Below are 14,464 nucleotides of genomic sequence, written 5' to 3'. Positions count from 1 at the left end.
TCTGCTCAGAGACCGGAGACTCTGCTGATCAAACTCAGTCAGATATAACGGAGCGAGACCGTGGAGGGCTTTAAAAACAAGCATCAACATTTTAAAATCAATCCGAAAGCGGACCGGGAGCCAGTGCAAGGAGGAGAGGACGGGAGTGATGAGGCTGAGTCTGGATGAACCGGTGAGAAGACGGGCTGCTGCTTCTGTAACTGTAACCGGTGGAGTGACGAGTGTGGGAGGCCGGAGTAGAGAGCGTTACAATAGTCCAACGAGAACTGATGAACGTGTGGGTCGCCTTCTCCAGGTGTGAGAGAAAAGGCTTCACCTTGGTCAAAAGGCGCAGCTGGAAAAAACTGGCCTTGACAACAGCATTTATCTGTTGTTTAAAGTTCAGTTCTCGGTCAAAGACGACTCCCAGGTTCCTGACGGCATCACGGATCTGGACCCACGACCCTGGGACTGAATCTGGAATCTGGAAACTGGGATGAAGGTTGTATCATGTAAATACGGCAGGAAATGAGGCCTGTTTATCACCGCTTTGAGGTTGTTTCTAATAAAGGAACAGGCCACCGTCTTCCCACACTGAGACATGTTCTACCCTGAGCTTAGACGAGTTGATGTGTACCCGTTTGGTCTTTTTGCGTGCGCTCAGTCACTCAAATGTAGTTAGGAACAGCTTGGTCGTGTCTAACTTCACCCCAGTTTGGAGCTATACCTTTGCTGGGAGAGGCTAAATGCTAACTACATTTGCGTGACTGAGCGCACGCGTAAAGACCAGACAGGTACACATCAACTCGTCTAAGCTCAGGTGCACTGCAAAAAGTGGATTCTAAGCAAGTAAAAAAAATCTTACTTTAAGAAATAACTTCTTATTTTTTCCCTAAAAAGTAATAATGTTTTGCCGCAAAATTTTCTTGAGAAAAAAAATCTTATTTTAGGAAATAAAATCTGGCCATTTCTTATTCAGATAAATTTGCTAAAAACATGATCATTTTTCTTGTAACAAGAAAGAAAAACTTTTTGAATCTTCTTCAGTTTTAGACAAAGAATATTTTTTCTTATTTTAAGAAAAACTCAGATCAACAACTCTTAATGTAAGAACTGCTTCTCACAGAGAGATAAAACATTCCATTCTTTAAAGTGGGCGGCTCGGTGGCACAGCGGTTAGAGCCTCAGCTTCACAGCTCGAAGGTCCTGGGTTCGATTCCCACCAGGACGGGGCCTTTCTGTGTGGAGCATGTTCTCCCCGTGTCTACCACTAAAAACATGTACAATAGGTGAATCCTTTCTGACCATCAGCCTGGCTCCACATCATGGAGGCGGGTCCCCGGGCAATACTTTCCTTAAATATTAGTATTTATTAAGAACATTTTGCTCAAAAATGTGAGTAATTTAGAACATTTTACTTAAATCAAGCAACATTTAAGTAAAATATCCACAATTTTTCACTAAATAAGAATGTTTTCCTTAAATGATTCCATTTTCTGGGAAATTTTGCTTAATTCTAGTTATTTATTTGCTTAAATTTAGTGTTTCTTTCTTGTTTTATGATGAGAAAAATATTCCAGAAAAAAGAATTCTTAGCAAGAAAAAAATGCTGACCCCATTGGCAGAATTTGTTCCTTAAAACAAGACAAAATGTCTTATTTTAAGATTTTTTTCCTTGTTTTTAGTAGGGCACTTTTTGCAGTGAACATATCTCAGTGTTTAAAAACACTGGCCTGTTCCTTTAACAGCGCCGTCTCACAGGCTCTCTGCGCTCGTCATGTGTTCTTGTTATGTTTATCATCCTGACGAAACGATCTAGTCTTCGTCTAGTCTTCGTCTGGTCTTCGTCTAGTCTTCGTCTGGTCTTCGTCTAGTCTTCGTCTGGTCTTCGTCTAGTCTTCGTCTGAACTGAGTTTGGAGAGTGATCTGTGGACATGGTGGAAAGTGTGCGGCTAAAACAGGCACAAACACAAACCCCGATCCATCACGTCGCGCTGCAGGATATCGAGCCGAGCGCCAGGCCGGGCCCCGGGGTGCGCTCTGCTCCTCAGGGCCACGGGAACTCGTTAAAACTGTGTCCGAGATATCAGCGGCACTTAAACACACGCTCACACATTCATCACCGCTATCGCAGGAGGACACGCTGCACTGGTACTGCTGTTACTGCGGATGGTACTGCTACTACTGCACCGCCTCCTTTACTTTCACTGGGATACTTCATGTGCTATTACTTTACTGCTGTTACTGCGGGTGGTACTGCTACTACTGCACCGCCTCCTTTACTTTCACTGGGATACTTCATGTGCTATTACTTTACTGCTGTTACTGCGGATGGTATTGCTGTTACTACTGCTACTGCACCGCCTCCTTTAGTAAAAAGAAAAAGAAGAAAAAAAAAGAAAAAAATAAAAAATAAAAATGTGACAAAAAATGACAAAAAATGTCAAAAAAATGTCAAAAAAAATGTCAAAAAATGTGACAAAAAATCTGATTTTTTTTTAAAAAGACCAAAAAAATGACAAAAAATGTACAAAAAAAGAAAGAAAAAAGAAAAAAAAAAGAAAATATAAAAATGTGACAAAAAATGACAAAAAATGTACTTCATGTGCCATTACTTTACTGCTGTTACTGCTGTTACTGCGGATGTTACTGCTACTACTGCACCGCCGCCTTTACTTCCACTGAGATACTTCATGTGCGATTACTTTACTGCTGTTACTGCAGATGTTACTACTGTTACTGCTGTTACTGCGGATGTTACTGCTACTGCTGCACCGCCGCCTTTACTTCCACTGGGATACTTCATGTGCCATTACTTTACTGCTGTTACTGCGGATGGTACTGCTACTACTGCACCGCCTCCTTTACTTTCACTGGGATACTTCATGTGCTATTACTTTACTGCTGTTACTGCGGATGGTATTGCTGTTACTACTGCTACTGCACCGCCTCCTTTAGTAAAAAGAAAAAGAAGAAAAAAAAAGAAAAAAATAAAAAATAAAAATGTGACAAAAAATGACAAAAAATGTCAAAAAAATGTCAAAAAAAATGTCAAAAAATGTGACAAAAAATCTGATTTTTTTTTAAAAAGACCAAAAAAATGACAAAAAATGTACAAAAAAAGAAAAAAAATAGAAAAAAAAAAGAAAATATAAAAATGTGACAAAAAATGACAAAAAATGTACTTCATGTGCCATTACTTTACTGCTGTTACTGCTGTTACTGCGGATGTTACTGCTACTACTGCACCGCCGCCTTTACTTCCACTGAGATACTTCATGTGCGATTACTTTACTGCTGTTACTGCAGATGTTACTACTGTTACTGCTGTTACTGCGGATGTTACTGCTACTGCTGCACCGCCGCCTTTACTTCCACTGGGATACTTCATGTGCCATTACTTTACTGCTGTTACTGCGGATGGTACTGCTACTACTGCACCGCCTCCTTTACTTCCACTGGGATACTTCATGTGCTATTACTTTACTGCTGTTACTGCTGTTACTGCTACTGCTGCACCGCCGCCTTTACTTCCACTGGGATACTTCATGTGTTATTACTTTACTGCTGTTACTGCTGTTACTGCTGGTACTGCTACTACTGCACCACCGCCTTTACTTCCACTGGGATACTTCATGTGCCATTACTTTACTGCTGTTACTGCGGATGTTACTGCTACTACTGCACCGCCTCCTTTACTTCCACTGGGATACTTCATGTGTTATTACTTTACTGCTGTTAGTACTGTTACTGCTACTGCTGCCCCGCCTCCTTTACTTCCACTGGGATACTTCATGTGCCATTACTTTACTGCTGTTACTGCTGTTACTGCTACTACTGCACCGCCGCCTTTACTTCCACTGGGATACTTCATGTGCCATTACTTTACTGCTACTACTGCTACTACTGCACCGCCTCGTTTACTTCCACTGGGATACTTCATGTGTTATTACTTTACTGCTGTTACTGCGGATGTTACTGCTACTGCTGCACCGTCGCCTTTACTTCCACTGGGATACTTCATGTGCCATTACTTTACTGCTGTTACTGCGGATGTTACTGCTACTACTGCACCGCCTCCTTTGACTTTACTTCCTGTGCTACTACTTTACTGCTGTTACTGCTAAACAAGGCTGTCATGTGAGCGGGAAGTATGTGCCGACTCAGGATGAAATGAAACCCAGATATATTATAACTTTGTGTTGTTTTTGTCAGCCTTTTTCACAGTTCCGTCACTTCAAACAGAGCAGCACCATAAGCGCAAAACAGCCACGGGAAAAACATACTTTTTTGGGGTTCGGATCCTGGAAAGGGCACAGTGTGGAGTTTGCATGTTGTTCCCATGTCTGTGTAGGTTTCACTGCAAAAAGTATTGAACTAGATCAGTATAAACATCTCAATTTGAGCACAATACTCCAAATTTTAGTTGTTTTGACGAGGGACTATAGGGAGTTTAAAAATGTTAAAGAGGGGGTGTTCTGCTTTTGTCAGCCCCATAGCACCAGTCTATATCTCACTACAATGATGACAAACCTTCTGTTGGTCTGTAAATGCAGTAAATTACAATAACTGCCTTGTATAAAATGTCTCTCTCAAAATGGCTGCCGTGAATGTCTTGAAATAGGCCTCTGTCTCTTTAAGAACCTCTGAGCCTTTAGACACGCCCCCTCCACACGCTGTCTGTGGCATCAGTGGGGAGGGGGTTCTGCTGAGGAGCAGTGGTTGGTTACTCGGCTGGTGACCAAAGCTCGGAGGCGTCTCCAGGAGGTGGGGGCGTTCCTAGGAGGACTCTGGCAAACCTATCCCTAAAATGGCCGCCATCAGAGTTTTTACAGATTACTCAGAAATACGTGAATGTGCCAAGGCAACACTTCAGCCATGTTTTTAATGAGGGAGTGACAGAATAACAGGATGGAAAGCTTGAAAAAGTCCATTTTGCAGAATACCCCCCTTTAAGAGTAAAATGCTAATGTTAAACAAAAATGTGACAAAAATTCAACAAAAAATCAACAAAAATGTGATAAAAATTCAACAAAAAAATGACAAAAAATGACAAAAATTCAACTAAAAATCAACAAAAATGTGACAAAAATCCAACAAAAAAATGACAAAAATTCAACAAAAAATGACAAAAAATCTGCAAAAATTCAACAAAAAAATGACAAAAAATTGACAAAAAATTGACAAAAATTCAACAAAAAAATGACAAAAATTCAACAAAAAAATGACAAAAATTCAACAAAAAATGACGAAAATTCAACAAAAATGTGACAAAAACCTATCCCTAAAATGGCCGCCATCAGAGTTTTTACAGATGACTCACAAATACGTGAATGTGCCAAGGCAACACTTCAGCCATGTTTTTAATGAGGGAATGACAGAATAACAGGATGGAAAGCTGGAAAAGGTCAATTTTGCATAATACCCCCCTTTAAGAGTAAAATGCTAATGTTAAACAAAAATGTGACAAAAATTCAACAAAAAATCAACAAAAATGTGATAAAAATTCAACAAAAAAATTACAAAAAATTACAAAAATTCAACTAAAAATCAACAAAAATGTGACAAAAATCCAACAAAAAAATGACAAAAATTCAACAAAAAATGACAAAAAATCAGCAAAAATTCAACAAAAAAATGACAAAAAATTGACTAAAAATTGACAAAAATTCAACAAAAAAAATGACACAAATTCAACAAAAAAATGACAAAAATTCAACAAAAAATGACGAAAATTCAACCAAAATGTGACAAAAACCTATCCCTAAAATGGCCGCCATCAGAGTTTTTACAGATGACTCAGAAATACGTGAATGTGCCAAGGCAACACTTCAGCCATGTTTTTAATGAGGGAATGACAGAATAACAGGATGGAAAGCTTGAAAAAGTCCATTTTGCAGAATACCCCCCCTTTAAATTTGATCTGTTTCTGCCTTTATGAACCCTGTAGCTTTACTCTACAATAAAAAAAACACAGCGAAACCACTTCCTTTTGTTTAGGTGAGATCACAAACATTTACTTTTGTGTTCGGCAAAGACAGAGACAAACCTTAAACCTCCTAAACCTAAACGAGAAGTGCACAGAGCGTCTGGAAGATGTTCTCTGAAACCAATCATCTCCCCTGGCCCCGAGCCCGGCCACATCTGCCCGAATGAGAGAAGTGCGGTGGAATAATGCTTTTTTAAATGGATTCTCCCGGGGCAGAATCTGGATGCGATTAGCCTTCGAGCTCAGCGAGTTTTCCCCCCGGAGCCCGACCCATTCCTCCTCTCCAAACGCAGCGCTGTTTAAGATCTGTGTGTCTGTTTGTGCTTCCAGAGCCGCTGTGCCTGCCGCGCTTCGACCCCGGCCTGGGCCTCCTCACGCCCCTGAACCCCCTGCTCGGGCTGGGGCTGGTCCACAGTCCCGGCTCCGGTCCCGGCCCGGAGATCCCACTGGTCAAAGAGATGATCCACTGCAACAGCTGCACGCTCTTCCCCCAGAACCCCAGTGAGAAACGTGAACGGACTCGGTGGTTCTCAGCCTGGGGGTCGCGAGACAGGGGTGGGGGGGGGGGGCAGATCATGGAGATAAAACATACATGTTTTTATGAGCGTATAATATGATATTTTATTGTAGCAGTGCCATTATTTGTTCACAGTTTGATGAATTTCATTTTATCCATTTGTTTTTTTTTCCTTTGTTTTTTAACCCCTTAACTCCCGCCTGAACCAAGCACATTTTCTCCAGTTTGGCTTTACCCCAATCCAAAAGCTTCTGGAAAAAAGGTGTGAAAAGAGCAACAAAACTGAGACGAAAACAATGAATGAAATGTGACAAAAAAGTGAGAAAAATTGATGAAAAAATGACAAAAAATTGACAAAAAAATGACAAAAAAATGACAAAAAAAATTGCAAAAAATTGACAAAAAATTGACAAAAAATTTGATAAAAAATTGACGAAAAAGTTACAAAAATGAGTTGAATACGCAACAAAAAAATGATGGAAGAAAAAATGTGATGACGTGAGGAAAAAGATCCTCTCGGTTCAGGCGGGAGTGAAGAGGTTAACCAATAATGTGACAAAAAATGGACAAAAAATGGACAAAAAAGTGACCAAAAAAAAAAAAAGACAAAAAATTGACTAAAAAGTTACAAAAATGAGTTGAAAACCCGCAAAAAAAAGATGGAAAAAAATCTTTAAAATGGCGTGAGGAAAACGATCCATTTAGATGAGTTTTGTAGGTCTTAGCTTTCAAATGAGGCGTTACACTGGCCTACAGGATTTGGGTAAAGCTGAAGTGGAGAAAACGCTCTCGGTTCAGGCGGGAGTTAAGAGGTTAACAGTCTGTACAGAGAAGGCATTTGTAGAAAATGGTGCTTTTCTTTGGGGTCCGGCCCTTGGTCTTTTTACAGTGAAGAAAATCGATCCTCCACCAAGAAAACAAAAAAGTGACGAAAACATGTCAAAAATGTGACAAAAAAGACAAAAAAGTGACAAAAAATGACAAAAATGTGACAAAAATGCGACAAAAAATGACAAAAATGTGTCAAAAAAAATGACAAAAAAATGACAGAAAAATGACAAAAAATGACAAAAATATGACAAAAATGTGACAAAAATACGACAAAAAATGACAAAAAAATGACAAAAAAATGACCAAAAAATGACAAAAAAGACCAAATAAATGACAAAAAATGTGACAAAAATGTGACAAAAATATGACAAAAATGTGACAAAAAAAGACGAAAAAGTGACAAAAAATGACAAAAATGTGTCAAAAAAAGACAAAAATGCAACAAAAAATGACCCAAAAAATGACAAAAATGTGACAAAAAATTGACTAAAAATGACAAAAAACGTGACAAAAATGACAAAAAATTGACTAAAAATGTGTCAAAAAAAATTGTCTTTTTACAGTGAAGAAAATCGACCTCCACCAAGAAAACAAACCCCTTTAACTGGTATAATGGGGGTCGCGGCTCCAAAAGGTTGAGAACCGCTGAACTAACTCACACTAATATTACCTTTTATCACTTCAGTTATGAACAGTTGAACAAGAAACAACCCAATAACCGTGTTTTCTCAGACCTGCCCCCTCCCTCGACCCGGGAGCGCCCCCCAGGCTGCAGGACGGTGTTTGTGGGCGGGTTACCGGAGAACGCCACGGAGGAAATCATCCGCGAAGTGTTCGACCCGTGCGGGAGATCACCGCCATCCGCAAGAGCAAGAAGAACTTCTGCCACATCCGCTTCAGCGAGGAGTTCATGGTGGACAAGGCCATGTACCTCTCAGGTCAGAAAACTGCAATACTCTGTACTTATACTGAGCAATACCTGTGTACTGTTGAGCGAGGAGTTCATGGTGGACAAGGCCATGTACCTCTCAGGTCAGAAAACTGCAATACTCTGTACTTATACTACCATGAGCTATACACTGTGTACTGTTGAGCGAGGAGTTCATGGTGGACAAGGCCATGTACCTCTCAGGTCAGAAAACTGCAATACTCTGTACTTATACTGAGCAATACCTGTGTACTGCTCAGCGAGGAGTTCATGGTGGACAAGGCCATGTACCTCTCAGGTCAGAAAACTGCAATACTCTCAATACTTATACTGAGCAAGACACTGTGTACTGTTGAGCGAGGAGTTCATGGTGGACAAGGCCATGTACCTCTCAGGTCAGAAAACTGCAATACTCTGTACTTATACTGAGCAATACACTGTGTACTGCTCAGCGAGGAGTTCATGGTGGACAAGGCCATGTACCTCTCAGGTCAGAAAACTGCAATACTCTCAATACTTATACTATCATGAGCAATACACTGTGTACTGTCCAGCGAGGAGTTCATGGTGGACAAGGCCATGTACCTCTCAGGTCAGAAAACTGCAATACTCTCAATACTTATACTACCATGAGCAATACACTGTGTAATGTTGAGTGAGGAGTTCATGGTGGACAAGGCCATGTACCTCTCAGGTCAGAAAACTGCAATACTCTGTACTTATACTGAGCAATACACTGTGTACTGCTCAGCGAGGAGTTCATGGTGGACAAGGCCATGTACCTCTCAGGTCAGAAAACTGCAATACTCTGTACTTATACTGAGCAATACACTGTGTACTGCTCAGCGAGGAGTTCATGGTGGACAAGGCCATGTACCTCTCAGGTCAGAAAACTGCAATACTCTGTACTTATACTGAGAAAGACACTGTGTACTGTTGAGCGAGGAGTTCATGGTGGACAAGGCCATGTACCTCTCAGGTCAGAAAACTGCAATACTCTCAATACTTATACTACCATGAGCAATACACTGTGTACTGTTGAGCGAGGAGTTCATGGTGGACAAGGCCATGTACCTCTCAGGTCAGAAAACTGCAATACTCTCAATACTTATACTACCATGAGCAATACACTGTGTACTGCTCAGCGAGGAGTTCATGGGGGACAAGGCCATGTACCTCTCAGGTCACAAAACTGCAATACTTTATACTTACAGCAAATACTGAGCAATACACTGTGTACTGTCCAGTGAGGAGTTCATGGTGGACAAGGCCATGTACCTCTCAGGTCAGAAAACTGCAATACTCTGTACTTATACTGAGCAATACACTGTGTACTGTTGAGTGGGTAAAGTGGGACATTGTGGGACACTTAAGCTTTAAATAATATATATATGTGATATAATTCTATTAATATTACACCTTTAATCTCTTACCACCCGCCTAAACCGAATGCCTTCTGTCCTCTTTGGCTGTAGGCCTGTGTAACAGCTCATTTGAAAGCTAAGACCCACAAAACTGATCTTTTTCCTCGCGTTGTTGCTGTGTTGTGTCACCTTTTTATGTTTTTTTTTTTCAATTTTTGTCACATTTTTGTTGAATTTTTGTCAGTTTTTGATTGAATTTTTGTCATTTTTTTGCTGAGTTTTTGTCACTTTTTGGTCGAGTTTTTCTCACATTTAAAAAAAAAATTAGTCACTTTTTAGTTGACTTTTTGTCACATTTATGTTCAGTTTTTGTCATTTTTTTGTTGAGTTTTTGTCACATTTTTGTCACATTTTTGTTCAGTTTTTGTTGAATTTTTGTCACATTTTTGTTGAGTTTTTGTCACTTTTTGTTGAGTTTTTGTCACATTTTTGTTGAATTTTTGTCACATTTTTGTTGAGTTTTTGTCACTTTTTGTTGAGTTTTTGTCACATTTTTGTTGACTTTTTGTCACATTTTTGTTCAGTTTTTGTCATTTTTTTGTTGCGTTTACATCCTTGTTTTCTTCTCATTTCTTTGTGGCTGTTTTGGTGCTTTTTCCCAAGAAGCTTTTTGATTCGGGCAAAAGAGAGAAAATGTGATCCGTTCAGGTGGGAGTTAGGAGGTTAAATAATCACGTGACCTCCAGCTCGGTGCCTTTGCGACTCACCGGCCTGGAGACCAGTTGGAGACTCGAGCCGCAGAGATGTCCCCGAGACGTCCCTGGAGATAAGGCGAGTCTCAGGTCGTCTCAGTGAACAGGCTCAGAGGAGTCTCTCCATGGTCTCCGAGTGGTCTCTGCTGTCTGTGGCAATGCTGCACATATTATTTGTTGTCCTCAATCTGTGAGACGTTTCTGTGACGTCTCTGCAATGTCTCTGAGACCTGTCGAATGCCAAGGAGATCTCAAAGAGAGACCTCTCGGAGACAATAGAACCAGTTTTTTTTCACCGACTATAGACTCGCCTTATTGCCAGGAGACGTATCGGATCCATCTTTGTGACCAGCGGCAGCTCTAGTCTCTAGTCTCCAGGCCCTTTATTAACCTGTTAACTCCCACCTGAACGGAGCACATTTTCTCCAGTTTGGCTTTACCCGAATCAAAAAGATTCTTGGGACAAAACACCAAAATAGACACAAGAAATGAGAAGAAAACAAGGATGTAAACGCAACAAAAATGTGACAAAAAATCAACAAAAATGTGACAAAAATTCAACAAAAAAGCCACAAAAATGTAACAAAAACGCAACAAAAAAGTGACAAAAATTCAACAAAAAAGTGACAAAAATGTGACAAAAATTCAACAAAAAAGCCACAAAAAAGTGACAAAAAATCAACAAAAAAGTGACAAAAATTCAACAAAAAAGTGACAAAAATTCAACAAAAACGCAACAAAAAAGTGACAAAAAATCAATAAAAAAGTGACAAAAATGTGACAAAAATTCAACAAAAAAGTGACAAAAATTCAACAAAAAAGTGACAAAAAATCAACAAAAAAGTGACAAAAAATCAACAAAAAAGTGACAAAAATTCAACAAAAAAGTGACAAAAAATCAACAAAAAAGTGACAAAAATTCAACAAAAATGTGACAAAAATTCAACAAAAAGTGACAAAAATTCAACAAAAACGCAACAAAAAAGTGACAAAAAATCAACAAAAAAGTGACAAAAAATCTACAAAAAAGTGACAAAAATTCAACAAAAAAGTGAAAAAAAATCAACAAAAAAGTGACAAAAAATCAACAAAAAAGTGACAAAAATTCAACAAAAAAGCCACAAAAATTCAACAAAAAAGTGACAAAAAATCAACAAAAAAGTGACAAAAAATCAACAAAAAAGTGACAAAAAATCAACAAAAAAGCCACAAAAATTCAACAAAAACGCAACAAAAAAGTGACAAAAATTCTACAAAGAAGTGACAAAAAAGTGACAAAAAAGTGACAAAAACGCAACAAAAAAGTGACAAAAATGTGACAAAAATTCAACAAAAAAGCCACAAAAATTAAACAAAAACGCAACAAAAAAGTGACAAAAATTCAACAAAAATGTGACAAAAATTCACCAAAAAGTGACAAAAATTCAACAAAAAAATGACAAAAAATCCATTAAAATGTGACAAAAATGCGACAAAAAAGTGACAAAAATGTGACAAAAAATCAACAAAAATGTGACAAAAAGAAAGAAATATAAACACACAAAAGGTGACACAACACAGCAACAATGCGAACAAAAAGATCAGTGTTGTGGGTCTTAGCTTTCAAATGAGGTGTTACACAGGCCTATAGCCACAGAGGACAGAAGGCATTTGGTTTAGGCGGGTGGTAAGAGGTGAAGTTCAGTTTTTTGGCCAGTGTGTGTGTATATTTGGCCAGTGTCTTCTCCGCTCTGGAACGTGTGCCTCTCTTAGACCCTCCATGAATAAAAGCTTGTGTTTTCCAGGTTACCGGATGCGCATCGGCTCCAGCACGGATAAGAAGGACTCGGGGAAGATCCACGTGGACTTTGCGCAGGCGCGGGACGACCTGTACGAGTGGGAGTGTAAGCAGCGGCTGTTTGCCCGAGAGCAGCGGCACCGAGTGAGGGTCCACGAGGAGCTGCTGCGCCCGCCCTCGCCCCCTCCCATCGTGCACTACTCCGAACACGAGGCGGCGCTGCTGGCAGAGACGCTCAAGGGTAACAGCGGTTCTGCATTTCTGTAGCTTTTGGTTCAGCTTGTCCCGGGCTCGTGATTGTTTTGTGGAAGTTTTATGACGTATCGGTGCTCGTTGTCTGAACCTGGGCCGGTTGAGTGGAAAGTAGAGTGGATCATTTTGTTGTTACATTGATAATATAACCCAGATGTTCCCCAGTATCTGCTCCTGTCCTGGTGCTTTTGTAACGTCCGGCCTCGCCGCACCTGGACCTGGCTCTGTGGTGCTGGTTTCTACATTAAAAAAGTGAGAAAACTTTGACGAAAAAGTGCCGAAAAAGTGCCGAAAAAATGACAAAAAAGTGACAAAAAAGTGACAAAAAAGTGACAAAAAAATGACTAAAAAATGACTAAAAAATGACTAAAAAATGACTAAAAAATGACTAAAAAAATGACTAAAAAAATACACAAAATTACAAAAAAATGACAAACAAATGACAAACAAATGACAAAAAAATGACAAAAAAATGACAAACAAATGACAAACAAATGACAAAAAAATGACAAAAAAATGACAAAAAAAATGACTAAAAAATGACTAAAAAAATGACCAAAAAAATGACTAAAAAATGACTAAAAAAATGACTAAAAAATGACTAAAAAAATGACTAAAAAATGACTAAAAAATGACTAAAAAAATGACAAAAAAAGTGACAAAAAAAGTGACAAAAAAATGACAAAAAAGTGACAAAAAATGACTAAAAAATGACTAAAAAATGACTAAAAAATGACTAAAAAATGACTAAAAAAATACACAAAATTACAAACAAATGACAAAAAAATGACAAAAAAATGACAAAAAAATGACAAAAAAAATGACTAAAAAATGACTAAAAAAATGACTAAAAAATGACTAAAAAAATACACAAAATGACAAAAAAATGACAAAAAAATGACAAACAAATGACAAACAAATGACAAACAAATGACAAAAAAATGACAAAAAAATGACAAAAAAATGACAAAAAAATGACAAAAAAAATGACTAAAAAAATACACAAAATTACAAAAAAATGACAAAAAAATGACAAACAAATGACAAACAAATGACAAACAAATGACAAAAAAATGACAAAAAAATGACAAAAAAATGACTAAAAAATGACTAAAAAAAATGACTAAAAAATGACTAAAAAAATACACAAAATTACAAAAAAATGACAAACAAATGACAAAAAAATGACAAAAATGTGACAAATAAATGACAAATAAAAGAAAAGTGAAAAAATTGACAAAAAAGTCAAAAAATGACCAAAAAAAACAAACCAAAAAATGACAAAAATGACAAAAAATGACAAAAAAACAAACAAAAAATGACCAAAAAAAAGTCAAAAAATGACAACAAAAAAAAGACAAAAAAAAGACAAAAAAATGTGACAAAAAAATGACTAAAAAGTTACAAAAATGAGTTGAATACCCGCAAAAAAAAAGATGGAAAAAAATCTGATGACGTGAGGAAAAAGATCCATTTAGATGAGTTTTGTAGATCTCAGCTTGAGGCGTTACACTGGCCTACAGTCTGTACAGAGAAGGCATTTGTAGAAAATGGTCTTTTTACAGTGAAGAAAATCGACCTCCACCATGAAAACCTGCCCTGATGTGGGCTCATGTTGACGTTCCCCAGTATCTGCTCCGTCCTGTTCTGGATCCTTCCTGTCCTGGTGCTTGTGTAACGTCCGGCCTCGCTGCACCTGGACCTGGACGCTCGGCGCTGCTTGTTCCCACATTAATCTGTTTCTAAAAATAGCCCCTCCTCAGGTGAATCGTGCGCTCACATTTATCACCAAAACTCTCTCGCTTTTAATAATCCCCAAACGCATCGCCGCGCTCCGCCAAATCTGCTTTAAGGGTCAGGGTTCACGGCCGTCCTGAGTCGCCGGCGTGGGTAATCTGCGGGCGCCGCGTCCCGCTGTGAAACCTGAGCAATTATTGATGTCCTGTTTGCAGCGTTGTGTAAACAGATAAACACTGAGGAGAGATTACACCGGGCTGCTCCACCTGCTCACGCCATCACGAAGCTTAACCACTATTAGGATTATTATTAGTTTATTTAAAAAGGAACCGTGGACA

General features: G+C 38.7%; 1 protein-coding gene across 1 annotated transcript in view; it reads left to right on the top strand.

Annotated features, from left to right (window-relative positions):
- Positions 1 to 14,464, top strand: part of enox1 (ecto-NOX disulfide-thiol exchanger 1) — a 162,036-nt gene that overhangs the window by 105,443 nt on the left and 42,129 nt on the right. The window contains 4 exon segments of the mRNA XM_079563424.1: positions 6,299 to 6,469; positions 8,049 to 8,162; positions 8,165 to 8,254; positions 12,145 to 12,378. Coding sequence (XP_079419550.1) covers positions 6,299 to 6,469; positions 8,049 to 8,162; positions 8,165 to 8,254; positions 12,145 to 12,378 — 609 coding nt within the window.

Source organism: Gobius niger (genome assembly GCF_951799975.1).
Source record: "Gobius niger genome assembly, chromosome: 9".
NCBI lineage: Eukaryota > Metazoa > Chordata > Actinopteri > Gobiiformes > Gobiidae > Gobius > Gobius niger.
The sequence above is the reverse complement of the archived record's forward strand: the minus strand, read 5'-3'. Positions and strand labels throughout refer to the sequence as shown.